Source organism: Vitis riparia, chromosome 4, assembly GCF_004353265.1.
Source record: "Vitis riparia cultivar Riparia Gloire de Montpellier isolate 1030 chromosome 4, EGFV_Vit.rip_1.0, whole genome shotgun sequence".
Taxonomy (NCBI): Eukaryota; Viridiplantae; Streptophyta; class Magnoliopsida; order Vitales; family Vitaceae; genus Vitis; species Vitis riparia.
This window is the reverse complement of record NC_048434.1, coordinates 14,555,865-14,575,549: the sequence shown is the minus strand read 5'-3', so window position 1 is coordinate 14,575,549 and position 19,685 is coordinate 14,555,865. Positions and strand designations below refer to the sequence as shown.

The following is a 19,685-nucleotide window of genomic DNA, read 5'->3' as shown; positions in this document are numbered from 1 at the left end:
TATATCTAGATCAAGTACAAAAGCATAATACAGAAGCCTAGCTAGTTTGGTTGTAGAAATCACTTGGTTACAATCTCTTCTCTTATAAATTAAAATCACTTTGCCTACACCACTAGTTATTTGGTGTGATAATCTCAACACTGTTATGTTAGCTACTAATCCAATATTGCATGCCAAGACAAAACATATTGAATTGGATTTATATTTTGCCAGGGAAAAGGTTCCGCAAAGAAAGGTTTTCAGTCCAGCATGTGCCTTCCATTAATCAAGTAGCAGATGTCTTGACTTAAGCTGTCTCAAGCACTCAATTTGTAAATCTAAGAAACAAACTCAAAGTAGAAAATCTTTCTACCTTAAGTTTGAGGGAGAATGTTAAGAGATAATTTCATATGGTTACAAGATGTACATGTGTCATATGCTCATTGGTTTTATTCTATTATAGTTGGATGGATTGTTAGAGAATTTGTTAGTTAGGTCTACTATATATATTACTCTCTAAACAACAAAATAAAGAGAGAAAAAGAAAAACAGAAAATCACTTTACCAATATCAGATTCTGTTACCTTCCTTTCTCATTTCTATTACTTTCTTTACAAAATATAATAAAAAATATTTTAAAATTTACACATTTACATTTTAAATTATATGCCTAGAAATTGACAAAAGAAGAATATATGATAAGCATCTTATAAAAATTTATTCTATTTAAAATCACTTCTTATTTTACTTTACATTTTTTTTCCCTCTTAACTTTTCAAGAAGCCTAAACTTTTTTATTAATTAAGAAGGTCACCCTGACCAATAGAGCTAGCCGGATTCATATATTCATATACGCATATAGACAAACACAGATATATACCACAAAAATTTTCAAACACCACTGTGAGAAATGATTTACTCTCTTCGAAGACAGCACCAAATAATGAAATCAATGCTGGAAAGATTTAATCAGGGGTGTAATATTTCCTTCCTGAAAATAAAAATTTATCTCAAACATCCATACATCACAAATTGAACAACCCACCATACTACAGCCTAGAAACCTGGGTTTCCTCATTCATCTGTGGTTGTATTCCTTGTCAATGAATGGCTTGTTCTACCTATAGAAAAAAAGGGATTGTTAGATTTGCAATGTTCCGAGTGTTACCCTGCTCGCTGGTTTCGGCAATTTCCCTCAGGCTTGTCCAAGATTTTCTCCTTCGTTTGTTTGATGTGCTGACAGATTTCTGTGTGTCAGCTGAGGCAGAGTTGCTTTCAGGTTCAGCTTGTTTGCTAGATCCCGGTTTGTTTCTTTTTCTCCTCTTTCCCCCCAACAGAGTATTACCTGTTCTCACAAGTGGAGTTGCTGGACTATTTGTGATGGGAGTATCTGTAGCTACTGTTGGAGTTGCTGGACTATCTGTGATGGGAATATCTAGGGCTGTTGCTGATGAAGCTATCTCATCTGTTTTACAGACTTCAACTTCATTTTGATGGACTGTCTGTGGGTCAGCAGCATTTTGAGGCATTGGATTAGTATGCTTGGAGACCGGAGATGGCTTCACCTTTGGACATATCTCTTTCATATGGCCTTTTGGGGTTCCCCTCTTCACGTTATGATGTGAACAGAAATGGCACCAGTAGATGACATTGTTTTGAGTTGAAGCATAAGATTTCTTGGTTCCATGTTGTGCTCTTGCTCTATTTGGTTCAATTCGGACAGTGCAGTTTTGGCCAGGCTGAAGAATTGTTTCACATCTGCAGAATGGTAAAATTGCCAACTACCAATGTCAGACATAACATATATGGCAGATGTATTCAACTTATGTACTATTGGTTAACTATGTGCTTAACCAAGCATGCAAGCAAAGAGAGAAGAAAGAGTTCCTAAGTCATTGCAATTTATATTCTAATCTGTTCTTTTTATCTTTCCGTTCACATAAAATATTGACCCACTTTGGACATCCTATACTATATATATAGGATGAGAAAAACGTATTAAAAATGAAATTGGGTTATTTAGTCATGTCTCTGTGTCTTAAGATTTTGGGGATTAAATGAGTTTCAAACCAAGACAAACACTGATAACCGGCACTTGCACCCACTCCTACCTAATCAGCAGCAATAGTGTTACATCACACAATCCTTGAAAAGCACCAAGTGCGACAAACTACCCAACAAGTCATATTAGTGCTAAAAGATTCTAGATGAACTCGACAAGTCTAATATAGTTCCATAAAAGATTAGAAAAAAAATAAAACGATTCTGGATGAACTTTGATCATACAAGGTAGAAACAGATTTCTCTCCCAAGAAATGGTTAAAAAAGAAATAGAAAAAACACAGAAGTCTAGATGAAACTTGATTGTAACAGGCCCAGAGTTCACATTCTTAATTATTCAGATCACTCAAAATATGGGGGGAACAAGTTATTTTCAGCTCAGGATTGTTCCTTGATTCACAACATAAACAAAGACATAAGGAAATTGAAAGCACCATAAGATTGGCAAGAAGATTAAACTTCTCAAGTTAATCAATAAACTGTGCTAAATACAAAAACACCTTAATCAGAAAACCAACCCATGACAACCCAAATCTTTACTCTAAATGTCAAGATAGTAGTATAGTACATGGCCAAAATAAAATAAAATATTGCTTAAATAGCTAAGGTTTCACAAGTAAACCCAACTATTCTTGCAACAATATAATATAATCAATACAGATATATATTCTATAATAAAACTGCATCAAAATTGATCTAACCATTCCAGAGAATTGATTAATCAATAGGCTGAAGCCCAATTTCCAAAACACTTACAAAACGTTCAAAACACCACCATTCCAACAAAATTGAAAACTACATGCAATAGAAAAACAATGAACCATCAGTCACAACAACACAGAGAACTTTAAAGAAAAATAGTCAAACCTCTGGCAAGGAAACAAGGATTGATCTGGGACTCCACATGTCATCAAATGGTGCCCAAAAAAGGCACCTAGAGAAGGAATGGATGCTTCCTGACTAGCCCACATTGCCAGACTCTTCAAGTGCTGCAGTTTCAACATGGACTTCATATTGGTGGAACCTCCTTTGGCTTTATTTTGCTTTCGCCCACTGTTTTCTTCTCTCAGTGTGATTGAAGCGTGGGATGCAGAAGGAAGACCTGACCCTTTCCTCTTGTCTCGGTTCTTAGCCATGCCTTGCTGGGATGTTTCCTGTGGCAATTTGAAAAATGATTGATGGGTGGACCAAAAAAAAGGATGACAATGAATGACAGAAGTGTGTGGTAGTGTTGTGAGAAGTCAAACAACAGGATGAAGGATAAAAAAGATAAGAGCTTCAATCCCCGGTATACTGGGTGTTTTTTTTTTTTCGATAAGTAGCCGGTATACTGGGTGTTGTTGCTAAGATTCAAATTTCTCACCTGAAATTGACAGAAAAGAACATTTTAGTTTGTTCTTTTCTCTTAAAGAGGTAAAACTGGACACAAGAGATGGTCTAGTATCCTCGATATGCCAAGCTTGAGCTTGACTAAAAGCTTGATTAAGAAAAATCTTCTCTTGGACCCAAATTTTGGCACATCTTAGTATGGAAAGAAGTTAAAAATAATATTAAAAAAAGAGCTTAATTTTTATTGCTTTCCTCGAGTTTCTGTGCAACCCCAAATGAGAGATTGGAACCAGTTGCACCATTCATGCATCCATCAGTACTTCTAGCAATAGAAGTGGTTAAATCGATGAACATTCAAATTCATTCAGTAAATACATATAAATCCCATATACATTTTCAGCTTTGTGCTCCATCTATGAAAATTTGGTGTTTTTAGAGAGGCTTAAACTAAAGGATGCAACAAAACATCTTTAGAATGGCAGCAACTACTTATTGGAAAGTCTCAAAACATGCAATAAATGGTTCAAATAGAACAAAAAATGCATAAAACCACACCATGCACACACATTAATAGAATATTTTTCAGGTAATCAATTCACTAAAACAAAACCTATTTTACTGCTTTAAAACCTTCTTGAAACATGGAAATGTGAAAAAAAAAAAAAAATAGCATAGATTTATGAACATATGTTAACGGTGACCATTTTCCATGGCAGCATTAGCATTAACATCACAAAATTATAGAGTTGAACAAAAATAAACATAAGAGGTGGGGCAAGTGATTTTCAAATAAAAGAATTTATGCATGAATTAAATTTGAAAAATTTATACAAGAATCAAATTTAAAATAGAAAGAACAAAAACCAATTCCACTACCCATGTGGCTCTATGTACATTATCTGAAGGTAATTCCATTCCATGAGGGGTCTAAAGAAAAAGAACTAGAAACAAAAAACATAAAAAACAAAAACAAGCAAATTTCAGTCTTGTGTGGGTGGAGACAAAAGCTTAAAGAAAAAACAGAAACAAGAAAGGATCAAATCATATATTCCATATTATCTGTTCCTTTTTTCTGCTTTTTATTTATTTATTTTTCCTTCCTCTCATGCATTCCTAGGCCTGAGGCCTGGGACTTAAGAAAGAAAAACTCGCCCTTGAGGCCTGGCTCAAGTGGTAAAGGGATGGGGAGGGTTTGTGGAAGGTTCCAGGTTCAAGTCCCAATAGGGACAAAAATTTACCTATCCAAAAAAAAAAAAAAAAAGAAAGAAAAACTCAACACTGGAATTTCTGAGAGATTATTATTGAACCATCAATTTTAGCATCCCCACCAGTTGCTTTCTCAATAACACAGATTAGAAAGCAATAGAGGAAGCTTCTTATAGCACTCATCAAATAGTTGAGAAAACACACATTAAAAACAGAAATTCATAAAGATCATCACTTTGACCTAAATAAACTAATACTCATTATGACTGATGACTGCCAAAGATTATCAAATGAATTGAATCCTGGACTCAGCAGAAAACCCAGTTCACCAGTAATGTACAGAGTGTAAAATTTTCCATGTACAGTCTGTAGTTTCTTGTAAGAGTAGTAAAATCAACAAGGCATCCACATGAAAGCAATTTAACTTCACCAGAAACCAGTAACCTGTGTTACATTCTTTAGTGAACCTTCTTCCTACTAACTTGATTTTGTTACTTATGCTATAATATAATCTTGAAACAGGTTTTATTTTACTCATCATGGACAGCAAGTTCATTGAGAGGAAACAAACATACATCATATAAATACATATCAACTTAAAAGACACTCAGTGTGAAATCCAACAGTCTGTTTGGTCACCAAGAAAATGAAGAAAAAAAAGAAAAAGAAAACCACACTTTAATTGCTATGTTATCTCCCTCACTTTCTTTGCTGCCAAAGATCCAAAACAAACAAAAAAGAAATTTTAAAAAATTAAAAATCTTACGAGCTTTAGATAAAGTGCAATTTTCTGCTTGAACCCTAGATGGCAAAAAGTTTGTTATTAAAAAATTCCTTTAATTTTCTCATTATTTTCTCCGCAACCAAACTATTAAATTATATCTAATGTAGCAGACAATCGATTGGATTGAGAATAGAGATTGGAACAGTACCTTGAACTCAGAAAGTGTGTGAAGGAAGGCAGAGAATTAGGGAACACAGCGTTTGGACAAGGGGTGGTTGAATTCTTTTGGGTAAATAGAGACGGGCCCTACATGAGTTAAGACAGGTAATAATAGCCTTGACTGGGCTGGTCCAATTTTCAAAGTGTTAGGCTGTAAGTGGGCTGATTTCTAATGCGTATCATCTCCTTATTCAAGTTCAATCCAACCCCACCTTCGTTTTTAAGATTTTCAATTCATGCTTAATTTAATTATGTTTAAGTTGGTGTCAAGTTTTTACATATTGGATAAACAATTTACAGACTGTTTGGAAATTATTTTCAAGAATAATTTTATGTTCTTCAAAATAAATAAATAAATAAATAATAAGAAAACAGGTTTGACAACTAAAAATTGTTTTCGGTTTTATGTTCTTAAGAATATAAAATATGATGTTTTGAAATAGCGTCTTTTAGTTGTTTTCACTTATTTTCTTATGAATGTTTTAAAAATTAATTATATAAGCAAATAGAATAATTAAAAAATACAACGTTGAATGTAAAAATTATTTTTAAAATATATTCAACAATATTAAATATAAATAAAAAACATTTTAGATTCCAAACAAACTTTTATTATACAAAACATCATAAATTATTCTCAAAAACTAATTTTGAAAATTGTTTTTGAAAACAGTTACCAAATAGGCCTTAATTTTTTACATTCATATATAATGTATTAGTTTTATAAATAATCAATGAAGTTTTCCTTAAAAACTTAGATTTCAGAGAATTAAGAAGAGTCTTATAAATGTAATGGATGATTCTATTTTAAAACTCATAACTCTCATCCTATTGATTGCAAATATTAAAGATCATCGTTTATAAATTAAGAGATTTTGACTTACCAAATTAATTTGTATAAAATATTTTATTTCATTTTTAAAAATAATTTTAAACTTTATTTTATCAAAATTCCAACAATCTCCCATAAAGTTTAAAACTTCAATAATAATAACAATAATAATAATAATAATAGTAATGAATAAATTAGGAAATTAAAAAAAAAAAAAGATTAGTTAACTTTATTCTATGTAATTGGTGTAGGGTAGTGAACTAAGTCTTGAACTAGACCCTTAAACCAAATTTCAAACATGTCTCACACATAGTATTGATATAAACCTTTGTTCTAAGTGGGTCCGCACTATTGATGGTCACGTGCTAGTATCTTGATTCTCATGAGAGTTACTATGAAATAGCCCAATCCCATAGTCGTGGCCTCATAACCTCTCTCACTTAGGCGAGTCCTCTAAGGGCACATGCAACTTGCACCTTACAACACTTTTTACCTCAGGTTAATTCAGGGCAAAACCCTTCCTAACATCACATTGGTAGCACTATTGTCATAGGAATAGGGAAGAGACTCTATTTTCAAAGCTAATGCTACTTACAAGTCACGCAGTGCAAATTATTTCTACCCATTAAACCTTTTTTCATAGGATCTCCAATCACAAAGGTTGGGTTACCCCTAAAGGTAAATCTTTTGTGAGTTTGGTCCATCCTCCTCAATGAATATGGATCTAACTTACTTGCTAGTCCGGAGAGAACTACCACTCCTTAATAGAATGATTCTTTTTCTCATCTTGCATACTTATGCCAATTTCTTAGCATCATTATAGTATTAGAACTTTTTGCACATTGAAGAACACATTAGTAAGATATCACATACAAAAATTATCACAAAGTATCTAGTATTCTTCAATTTCTATAAATACATTGACATTACACATATGCAATCGTTACATCTGAGATATTTATTACTCGTGTTTCATATAAAAAAGCACAAACAAGATTGCCTTTACCATTTTTAGTACCAAACATATTTTCTTAAAGCTATTCATTTAGAAGTTTTTTTTCAAGGTAATAAAAATATTTTTAGTTGCATCTTTAATTACTTTTTTTGTTTCATTACCACAAAATAATTCTCATATCACCATATAAATCACTTTTCTTTTTCAATTATATTTATATATTCCAAAATTATCTCAATAAATTCCTATCGAGGAATTGTCTCATTAAAAATAACGGAAACAATGTAAGGATAAAGATATTCCTATCAAGCCCAATTCAGTAAACAAGTATATAAGAAGATCATAACATTAAGCATATTTTACTTCTTATGTTCAAACATTTTTCCTTCTTAATGTTTGTCATTTTATACTTGTTTCTCTTTTAATATTAATCAATCACTAAATTAAATTTTCCTTAAAAAAAAAAAATTGTCTTGTTTGGATTCTTTAACGTATTTTGACAAGTAACCCTTTCTTTTTCATCATATCACAATCACAAAAATATTTTCTTTATAGTTATTTATTTATGAAAGAAATATTTAATCTAGCATATGCAATATTACTTTCTATATTTGTTTTGAATATTTATATTTTCATAAAAAAAAAATTCATATTAATAATCATTCTATTAATTTATTTATATTTTTTTCCTCCTAAATTTAGCTTTACTTTATAAATCCAACTTAAGAAGTAACATAAAAAAGTTTTAACTTATTCAAATTATGGAGGAAAACAAGGAAAAGTTATGTTTTCACACACTTATCTAAAAATAATTACAAAATAGCAAAGCTCTACAGATAATTAGAGTTTCACACACTTACTGGTCAAAGTAGTACTCACATTATTAAAAAGTAGTCTAAGATCATGTTTGGTTCGCAGGATATACCAAGAGATGAGATAACATAAGAATGGGAATATTATATCCTATCTTGTGTTTGGTAAGTATGTGCAGTGTTTGAAATATCGAAAAATTTCGACGACATTTCTACGGAAATTTTTGTAATTTTTCGGAAATATCGGAGAAAGAAATTTCGCTCTGCTCCGATAAGATATTCCTCACCGATTATCGGTCGACGGAAATTTCGGTAATTTTTCAGAAATATCGTCGATATTTCGGTATTTTTACCGAGTTTTCGGGAAATTTCCCTATATTTCCTACTCGTCCAGCCCACGCACAGGATACAAAATCTATCCAATTTAAAAAAAAAAAAAAAAAAAAAAAAAAAAAAACATAAGGTGTTATTTGGTAATCTGATCATGATTTGCAGGCAAAGGTTGTGTTTTTCAGCCTGGCTCAAAAATCGTGGATTTGGGGTTCGTGAAATTTAAATCCAATGGCATAAAAGCAAAGAGATCCCTAGAACAGATCCAGAAAACACAGGAAGCAAAAAAAAAAGCAATTTTTTTAATTTTCCTTGGGGGTTTTGCATGGATTTTCTCGGAAATCGAATGGGGGATGGATTTTCTTGGGAATCAAACGGGGTTGCAGAAAAAAAATAATAATAACATGATTAGATTAGTACCTGCGAGGATTGAGAGTGGCAGAGGAAAATAGGGCCTTTTTAGGGATTCTCTCGTGTGGAGGGCAACTTCAGAAAAGGGCTTCTTGATGCCTCGAGTGAGAGAAGGAAACAAATCATGAGAACAATTTTCCTCTGAAATGCAGTTGGGGGTTCGAACCCTTGGGTTCAGTCCTTGGCTACCATTGGATTATAATGCTCTTTAATAATTGATAATATATGTTCAATTTAAATTTGTTAATGTTAATAATCATTAAAAAAAAAAACCAATTCTAATTATTTTATTTTAAATTATATTTAATTGATTAATAAAAATATAAAAATCAATATTATAATTTTTTTAATGTCTTTTTTATATTATTTATATGATAATTAAATATAAAAAAAATCATATAAAATTATTTGAGTGATTTTAGAAACTGTTTTTAGCATTTTTAACACTTAAATGATAAAAATTTTCAAGTATTAGAAATATTAAAAGCGTTTCGTAAAATCACTATCAAACGGGTTCTAAATATATTTGAATTAAATAAATTATAGTTTTAATATTAAATGTGTCATAATTTATCTCATTAATCTTATTCTAAAAAATTATTATCATTTCATTTTTAAATTTTTTATATTTATCATTTTAATTTTGAATGTTTTTATTTTAAAATATTAAAAATATAAATTTATTTAAAAAAACTAAAATATAAATAATAATGATTATAATAAAGTTCTAATATTTTATAAATTAAAATTAATTTGATAAGATAAATAATAAATTATATATTAAAACCGATATATCCTTGCATATAAATATTTTTCTTCATAACAATATCTATGTCAATTAAATTTTTAAAATAACTTAAAAATGTAAATTTTTATTTATTTTATAATTTTTTCAAATATTTTCATGAATTTTAAAAAATTTTACTTTACCAATATAAAATATCCACATATATTTTCCGAGTAAAATTCAAATACCGATATATCCATATTTACCTCTATTTTAAACTTTAGTGATGTGATATTATAAGTTATTCTTACTTATCATATCCTATGTTTAAGAAAATATGAGATATGATAAGTGGTGGAATACATTATCTATTTTTTTTAATCCGCTCCACATGAGATATGTTAATTTCATACTAAGATATGAGATCTGCAAATCTCATGTGTCATAAATTTATTTTTTTTATCAAAATTTTCTTTTTTATATTCTTATTTTGTAAAATAATTATTTTATTATAAATTAAATTTATGGTTAAAAAAACTAAAAAAATATTAATAAAATAAAATAATATTAATATTTGATATTATAAATTATTTTTATATATTGAATAACATTATCTTATTTTTTTATAAAGTTTAAATATTTTAATCATGAATATTGTTAAATATGAAAGAAATTTCATTTTTTTTAAATAAAAAATATTGGTATGTGACATAATTTTTATTTTAAATATTAAAAATAATATATATTTCATATTATATTTTTATTCATTTTAAAAATTAAATATAAATATAATATATTGTAATATATCCCATTAGATATACCACCTTAAAATTCATAAGATATGTATATTTAAGGTTATCATATCTTATTAGAAATCATATCTTAAAATATTTATTTTTCATCTAATCAAATATAATATGTTAAGATATACCTATCATATCCTATTTTATTCTGTCAATCAAACATAGCCTAAATTAATATTCTTACATTTTTTATTTTTCGACTACCATAACAGGTACACATGACTGTAACAAACATTTTTTTATACTCATAAAAACATATGATAATCAAATAAACGGTAATCCTATTTAATTATAGATTCTTTAAATAAACTTCTTGTAACGCCCAAGCATTTTCTTTTAAGGGTAATTTAGGAATTTTTTTATTAATAATTAAATTAGTTAATTAATTAATTTAATAAAAAGGAAGATGGGTAAAAGTGTAATTTTACGAATAAATACCCTAGGTATAAATTAAAAATTTTATTCTTTCCATTTTTTTCTGAATAGAGTTCATGTTCGCAGAATTCCAGAAAACGTAGGTTGAAGTCAGATTTCAGGGTTGAAGAACAGATCTCTATAGGTAAGATTCTAATCCCTAGTTTAATATTTTGGATTCATTGGTTAATTTTAAATACATTAGATATATTTTGGAAAACCCAAATCTAGATTATGGTTAGTTTATTTTATTTGTAATTCGTTTTAATATCAAAATAATAAAAAAATTTTAAGATTTTGATTTTATTATTGAAATTTGGGAGATCTTAAGTTTTATTAGATGGAAAAAAAAAAAAAACAAAATTTCCTTGGAAAGTTTCGATTTTAGATTAGGGTTAATTTTATTAAAAAAAAAAAAAAAACACGTGTGCACAGCACGGGAAGGAAGGAAGGAAGGAAAAAAAAAAAAAAAGGGCGTACGCGTGTACTATGCTACTGAAAGCAAGGAGAAAAAAAAAAAAAAAGGTGTGTGCCAAATGGAAGGAAGCCTTTTATATATATATACATATAAAATGAATCATGATGATAGCAATGGAAAAAAAAAAAACTTGCTTTTTGGTTTGGTGTACCCGAGACAACTAGGTAATGGTTGAGTGGCTTTTGAATTGGTTAATTAAAAAAATAATAATAATATTTAGTTTTAGATTAATAAATAAGATAATAGTAATAATGGTCTTTTTTGTAATAAATAGAATGAGAGATTTAGCAATATATATATATAGAATTTTATAATAAAATAAAATTGTAATTTAATTAAATTAGTAATGTGTTATTAGAAACAAATTGGGAATTTATTAATTATAATTAAATAAGGAATAGAGTAATTAAATTATTACTTTGTTAATAAAAAATATTAATCTTAATATTTAGAAATTTTAGGATTATCAGATTTATATTTTGAGGTAAATAGTAATAGTGGTCTTTTTATTGTGTTAGGTGAGGAGTAGACTTTTCAGGGTTATTTTTCCTTCAAGGTCTTTGCATATTTTGAGGTAAGGGAAGTTAATGCAATATTTATAAAAATAAATTATTTTATATGTTATTTTGAATTGTGGAAAAGAAAATGATATTTTGTTACCATGCATGGATCAAACTGTTTTACACTAAATATTATGTTGGAATATTTTGTTTTATTTATGACACAAGATATGGAGATATTATGTTGTGTAAATTTGAATACTTGAACAAAAACATCACTCTGATTTATTTGGCCCCTGTCAACGGGATATAATAGTTGACTATTCGGCCCTGTCAACGGGATATAATAGTTGACCTTTACATTTTATGGTGGGAATGTAATTAATTTGGACCCCAGCCTCTAGGGGTTTGGTTAGAGGTTACTAGTACTAGTAGTGTTTGGTTCCTTCCACCAGGAACAGTTTGAGGCTAGCCACCCATTTGAAAAGTCCCACCTAACTGGGCATTTGATATTTGATAACCAGAGTAATGAAAATTGAATGGATTTGATTGAATCTTATGTGAAAGTGTTTGAATTTGATATGAAAATGGTTGGTTGAATTTTGAATATATAGTATTTTTGAAACTCTGATATTTGATGAGAAAAAAAAAATGATATCTCCTATTTGAAATGAAAATATTTGATCCATGAACTGCATTAATATTTCTTATTGGGCTGTGAGCTCATTCCCAATTGTTGAAAACTTTTTAGGTACTCTTAGTTCGGATCAGAAGTGATGGCTAGGCTGAGGAATGGTCATCATTAGGATTTGACTTAGGATTTTATGTTGGATTTTGTTTAACTGTTAGTTATGTTCATTTGGATCCTTTGGTATTTGGAAGTTATTTGGATATTGATCCTTCAAATTTTATGTTAGATCAAAGTTGAGTTTTGGAGATTTTGAAATTTGTTCTAGTACTTGAATTGTTTAAGTTTGCAAATATTTGGACAATGGATTTTGGATAGTGGATGTTTTAGTTTTGAAATTGAATTTTGAGGATTTTAGATTTTGTTCCGCTGCTCTGAACAAGTATTTGGTAGTTGGTAACTTCCAATTACAAGATAATTGTTTGGGTAGGTTACACTGTAAGCCTTCGGGTTTAAAGTGTGAATTGACCGTCACGCCCTTGGAGTGGGTCTTGGGGCGTGACAGAGTGGTATCAGAGTACTAGGTTTTGATCTTGATGAGAATTTGAATTGGTTTAGATTGGGGATAGATGAGTGACACATTTGTTTAAGTTTTAGTTTCATTTAGTATAAATTCCAATTCTTTCTTTATTTGGAAATTTTCTAATTGGTTCTTTAGTGACTAATTTAGTTATGCCTTATTATTTTAGGACATCATACCACCAAGAAGAGCATCTTCTTCACAAAACAGTTAGGTCAGTGATGATGTACCTCCAATTGAGGGTTTGCCTCCTATGAGTGCAGAAGAGATTTATAGGTATCTTGGGACACTAGCTGGTTTAGTTGAACGCCAAGCTCAAGCTGTTGGGACTAATGTTCAGGGACAGTCTTCATCTTCTAGGGGTAGCTCTTTTGATGACTTCAAGAAATTGGGTCCTCCTTACTTTTTTGGTGCTACAGATCCCACAGAGGCAGAGGTTTGGATCCTTAAGATGGAGAAATTCTTTGGTGTAATAGATTGCTCTGAGGAGCAAAAAGCCTCTTATACAGCTTTTATGTTAGATAAAGAGGCAGATCATTGGTGGCGTATGACTAAGAGACTTTTGGAGGATCAGGGACCCATAACATAGAGACAATTTAGGGAGGCTTTCTACAAGAAGTATTTCCCTGACAGTGTTAGACGGCAGAAGATGAGAGAGTTTATTCGTTTGGAACAGGGGGATATGACTGTGGCTCAATATGAGGCCAAATTTATAGAGTTATCACGTTTTTCCCCACAGTTGATTGCTACAGAGGAGGAAAAGGCATTAAAGTTTCAAGATGGATTGAAGCCTTATTTGAAGAACAAGATATCTATTCTGAAGCTTGGTGTCTATTCAAAGGTTGTTGATAGAGCCCTTATAGCAGAGAAAGATAATGAAGAGCTTCATCAGTATAGGGAACAACAAAGGAAGTGAAATAGGAGTGATGGTGCTCATGGTAATCAAGCACAGCGAAAGTCTACATCAGGAAGAAATCAAAATAAAGGGAAGGCAGCGCAGAATTTAGATGGGGCTTGTTGTAGACCATCAATTTTGTCCTCCTAGCGCATGTCCTATTAGATACTTGTTCGATACTTTACAGTTAGCTCCTTGGTGCCCATATCTACTCACGCTACTTACCTTTTTTGAGCCACCTCGGAGACTCTGGTTGAGGGATTGCCTAGCCCTTTATTGTGACCCTTGGCAGTTTTGATTTAGACTTAAGCTTTTCTTTATTCTTTTAGAATAGTTCTTAGGCATGTTTAGGCCACTTAGACAATACCCCGATCACTTTAGGACACTTAGTTCATTAAGCACTCACTTAGGCCCGTTTAAACACTTCATCGGGCTTAATTTATATATATATATAACTTTTATTAGTATTATTATTATTATTGCATGCATTCGATAATTATATTTATTTTGTTTATTCATTTTCATTTTTTACCCTTTATTTGTTCATCATTATCATCGTCATTATTATTATTATTACTTTTTTTTTTTTTTTTTGCATGAGGAGACGAATTGCATGTTTGGGAGCCGAAAGCCCAAAAGGAAATTGCTCATTATACCCTTACTTAGATTCAGCCAATGTGGTGTTAGTTATCAGAGAGAAGCTTGCTGAGTTGTATGAGTCCGAGCAGCAGTGGTCAAGGGCAGTACAAATGCTCAGTGGCATGGATTTAGACTCCACAACGAGGGTTATTGATGATACACTCAGATTGTCGAAATGTGTCCAAATAGTTCGTCTATATCTTGAGGATGATGATGCTATTAATGCGGAAGCTTTTATTAATGAAGCCTCATTCCTAGTTAGCAACAGTCAGCATGAAGTATTGAACTTACAGTACAAGGTTTGTTATGCTAGGATTTTAGACTTGAAAAGGAAGTTCTTGGATGCAGCATTACGATATTATGACATATCCCATGGTTGAGAAACGACAAATAGGAGATGAGTTGATTGACGAGGAAGCATTGGAGCAAGCTCTATCTGCTGCTGTAACGTGCACAATTTTGGCTGCTGCGGGTTCCTACAATTAAAACCTTGTCAATGGTGACACCAGCACCTACAAACATATCTTCACTGTGGTAGCAGCAGAGAGAAACTGTTCAAATGGCGATATCGTGATTGCACAGTCAAGAGTCGGCACTCTACCAAATGGGATATCGTCTTTTAGTATGGAGATCACAAATGCATGCGCCAGAGGCTGCTCCATCTCCAATCTCCATTTGAAATGCAGTATGTTTGCTTCGGCAGTTCTGGTGAACCCTAAAATATTCAGGCGTCAGGATGTTGATGATTGCCTTGTCAATGGTGGAAGTCCTTTAGCCGCGGGTTCTACCATCTCCTTCAAGTATGCCAACAGTTTTCAATACCCTTTTTCACTTGCTTCTGCTACATGCGGCTGGATCAATACTTATCGAAGAGTTGAAAACAAATGGAGCTATTGAAAATCGTTGTGATGAACTCTTACACAACATTGTGGCATCATCCAGTGCTGTCCCTCCCAGTCTATGCAAAGGAAAAAATATAGTTGCAAAGGAAGGTGATAAAGGCATCGACCTGAACAAGACACCTAAGCAAAAACAGCCAAAGAAGAGAAAGCATAGGCCAAAAGTTGTAATTGAAGGAAAACCAAAATAGGAAGGAAGTGGCCACACAGCACGCATATAGTGGGCTGTAAGGGAGATTCCTTTGGGTTTTTTTTTTAGAAAGAAAAGTCAACTGATCTAATCACTTACCAAACAACATGCGGCTGCATCCTTGGGAGATCTCCAATGAGCCACCGTGTATGCACTTTCCCTATACATGTCCATTAAAAAAAAGGAAATAGAATTTTCAATGGAAGGAAGGTTCTGCCATATAGAAGGAAGGTGCCGCCATATAAACAAAGGGGGTCGTAATATTCTTGAAAAAAATATAGGGAGGAGCAAAGAGATCCACACGGAGAGGGGAGCCACCTTAACGCATCAAAAGCAGATTTTTTGAGAATACAAGTGAGTTTTTTTTTTTTAAATAGTTTTGATTATTTTTGTTCGTAATTCATAAGTCCATGCTAATTTTGTTTTAATCCATATGATATTTAAAATGTGTTTGTGAGTTTAATTTAATTAGTTTTGTCTTGATTTACTCAATTTAGTTTTGCTATTGATTTTGATTTCTTAGTTTAATTAATTAATCTTTTTAGGTACAATTTAGGTTTCGATTTGGTTTATTAATTTATTCTACTCATAATCTTAATTCAATTGTTTGATTAAACCTTTAGAAAGATTGCATATTGTTTTTCCGATTTCGATTATTTTGATTTGATCCCTATTTAATTTTGATTGATTACTACGGATTGAAAACGTTTGAATTTTATTCATTCAGTTATTCATGTACTTGCTACTCTTTTAATTACTTGTTATTCATTCATTTATTTGTTGATAAAATTGATTTCATGTTAGAAAGTTCATTTTTTTTAGTTTACTCTAATTTAGTGTGATTCATCTATTTAGTTCAAGTACATTTATAATTTTAATTCATTGAAAAAATTGATTCTACGTTCGAAAGTTTGCGTTTTTAGGTTGCTTTAATTTAATTTGATTCATTATATTTAGTTTAGATATTTGTTATAGTTTAGTTCATTAATAAAATTGATTTCATGTTAGAAAGTTCATTTTTTTAGTTTACTCTGATTTAGTTTAATTCATCTATTTAATTCAAATACATTTATAGTTTTAGTTCATTGATAAAATTGATTTTATGTTTGAAAGTTTGCGTTTTTAGGTTGTTTTATTTAATTTGATTCATTATAGTTGGTTTAGATATTTTTTTATAGTTTAGTTCATTAATTTAATTTGAAAGGTTCATGAAAGTTTGCCTTCATGAAGTTCGGATAGAACATATTGGATTTCCGGCTGGATCAAGCATCTGAGGTACGAACCTCCGAAGGAACGCCTATAAAGATCATCCCCGATTAGGGTAAAGCGGGATGCTTGTATCCGAACTTTGTGGGCGTGCTTGGGATCTTCAGGTAGTGCCCCCGTTTGTAAATAGGCTCTGATGTCAATCACCCAGTCGTCTTCCCTTGGGCCCACATTGCAAACGTGTGATTCAGCGATGGTGGGAGTGATTTGAACGTATACAGGTATCATTGTTGATTCTTTCACGGGAAATGATGCGGCTATTCCTACCAAAGCGTCGGCCTGCACATTATCTCCCCTTGGGATTTTCTCAATGACCCACTTTCCCAGCCGGCTGAGTGATTCTTGTACTTTCAATAAGTATTTGGCCATGCGCTCGTCCTTGGCTTCGTACTCTTTTAGTATTTGCCCCACGACCAGTTGGGAGTCGTTGTGGATTTTGACTTTTGAGGCATTCAAAGTGGTTGCAAGGTCCAATTCGGATAGGATGACTTCATATTCAACTTCATTGTTTGAGACGGGAAAATCTAGACGGATGGATTGCTCCAACCGTTCATCGGTTGGCGCTTTGAGGAGGAGTCTGACTCCTGATCCGGACGAGCGGGAGGCTCCATCAACATGCAAAGACCACCAATCATCCGGAGTCGGTTCTTTGTCCGGGGCGCGCTCTTCGGGCAACTCTGCTATAAAATATGTCATGACCTGTCCCTTAAGGGATGGTCTGGGTTGATAATCTATCCCATATTCGCTCAGCTCTATCGCCCATCGTAGCATCCTTCCTGTTATGTCTGGTTTATGCAGAACGTTTCTGAGGGGTTGATTGGTGAGTATGGTTATGGGGTGAGCTTGGAAATAGGGACGCAGTTTTTGAGCGGTCGTGCGCAACGCCAGGGCAGTCTGTTCCATCCTTGAATACCTTGTCTCTGCATCGACAAGCGCTTTGCTGATGAAATATACGGGTCTTTGCTCTCGGGGCGACAAGGAACGGAGCAAGACAGCACTAACAGCCCAATCGGTAACTGCTAGATACAGGTATAGTCTTTCCCCAAGTTGCGGACTGCTTAGAATGGGGGATTGAGAAAGATACCGCTTGATTTCTTCAAAAGCATTCTGGCAGCTTTGCGTCCATTCGGATTTATTGACATCTCTGAGTGTCAGGAAGAAAGGCTTCATCTTGTCTGTGAATCTAGCTATGAACCGTCTGAGAGCGACGAGTTTGCCAGTGAGGCGTTGCAACTGCTTCTTGTTTGTTGGTGCAAGCATGTTCGCGACCGCTTTCACTTGATCTGAATTGATTTCGATTCCTCTTTGGGTAACCATGAACCCCAGGAACTTCCCCGAGCTTACACCGAATGCGCATTTGGCTGGGTTAAGCTTCATGCCATATTTTCTCAATGAATAAAAAACTTTTTGCAAATGCTGAGTGTGTTCGCTTCGGGTTTTACTTTTGACTACCACGTCATCAATGTATACTTCTACAACGTCGCCAATCAGCGGCTTGAAAATCTTGGTCATTAACCTCTGATACGTGGCCCTAACGTTCTTGAGTCCGAATGGCATGACTCTATAATAGTAGAGCCGGTGAGGAGTTATGAGGGCTGTTTTTTCTTCGTCTCCTGGTGCCATGGGAATTTGGTGATACCTGGAGAAAACATCCAAAAAGGATAGCACTTCATGCCCGGAGGTGGCTTCTACTATCTAGTCTATCCGCGGTAGCGGAAAACTGTCTTTGGGGCACGCGTCGTTGAGATTGGTGTAGTCTACGCACACCCGCCATTTTCCTCCCTTCTTGGGGACCACTACTACATTTGAAAACCATTCTGGATACTCCACCTCTCTTATAAATCCGGCCTCCAATAATTTTTCCATTTCCTCCTGAATGACCTTTTGCCTGTCCAAGTGGAATCGTCGGATTTTTTGTCGAATGGGCTTGGAGGTGGCTAACACATTGAGCCGGTGAAAGACAATGCTCGGAAGTATTCCAAGCATGTCCGAGTGGGCCCAAGCAAAGATATCGCGATTTTGCTGGAGCACCTTTTGAAGCTCGAATCTTTTGGCTGGCGGTAGGAGGATACTGACGTATGTGAAGCATTCACCTCCCTCTGACATCTGTACAGCTTCCAGTGGGTCTGTTGCCGAGGGATCTTTGTCTCCCGGGTGCTGTAACTGCTATTGGTCAGAAGCATTTGCTTCTTTGGGGGAGTGCTCGCGGTCGACGCTGGGTCCGGCCTCGCGAGAGATCTGATAACATTGTCGGGCAGTGAGCTGGCTTCCGTAAAAAATTAATTTGCCCATCTTGGGTGATGAAGCTGACCATTTGATGGTATGTGGATGGAATGACTTTCATTCCATGCAACCACGTGCGTTCCAAGATGGCATTGAAAAGGGATAAATCCTCAACCATAGAAAATAGAACGTTTAGGATGACTGACCTGGATTGAACCGGCAGTGTTACATCCCCAAGTGAGGTTGTGGAAGAACCATTGAATCCAGACAGGGTTCTTCCGGGATTCTCCAAGCTGGAGGGTATGAAACCCATTTGTTTGATGACCGCCACCTGCAATAGGTCCGCGGAGCTACCTGGGTCGACCAGGATTCTTTTCACATCGAAGTCTCTAACCCCTAATGTTAGGATGAGAGCATCTCGATGTGGTTGCAGCACTCGGGCTGGATCCACAGCAGGGAAAACAATGATTCCATCTATAGGGTAGATGCCCCCACTGGCTAATCCCGGCTGAATGGAGCTCACGTTCTCTCGAACCATGGCTGCTCGCAGCAGTCTCTGTCTTTTCCTTTTGGAGCTGTACTCGT

At 33.3% G+C, this 19,685-nt stretch overlaps 1 protein-coding gene across 1 annotated transcript; it reads right to left on the bottom strand.

Annotated features, from left to right (window-relative positions):
• Window positions 1-867: 867 nt before the first annotated feature.
• On the bottom strand, window positions 868-8,904 carry LOC117913568. The gene is made up of 3 exons (XM_034828567.1): window positions 8,868-8,904; window positions 2,908-3,194; window positions 868-1,737 (listed from the first exon to the last, which is right to left on the bottom strand). Exons 2-3 carry the CDS (start codon window positions 3,174-3,176, stop codon window positions 1,101-1,103), a joined length of 906 nt encoding a protein of 301 aa, XP_034684458.1. The 5' UTR covers window positions 3,177-3,194; window positions 8,868-8,904; the 3' UTR covers window positions 868-1,100.
• Window positions 8,905-19,685: the final 10,781 nt, after the last annotated feature.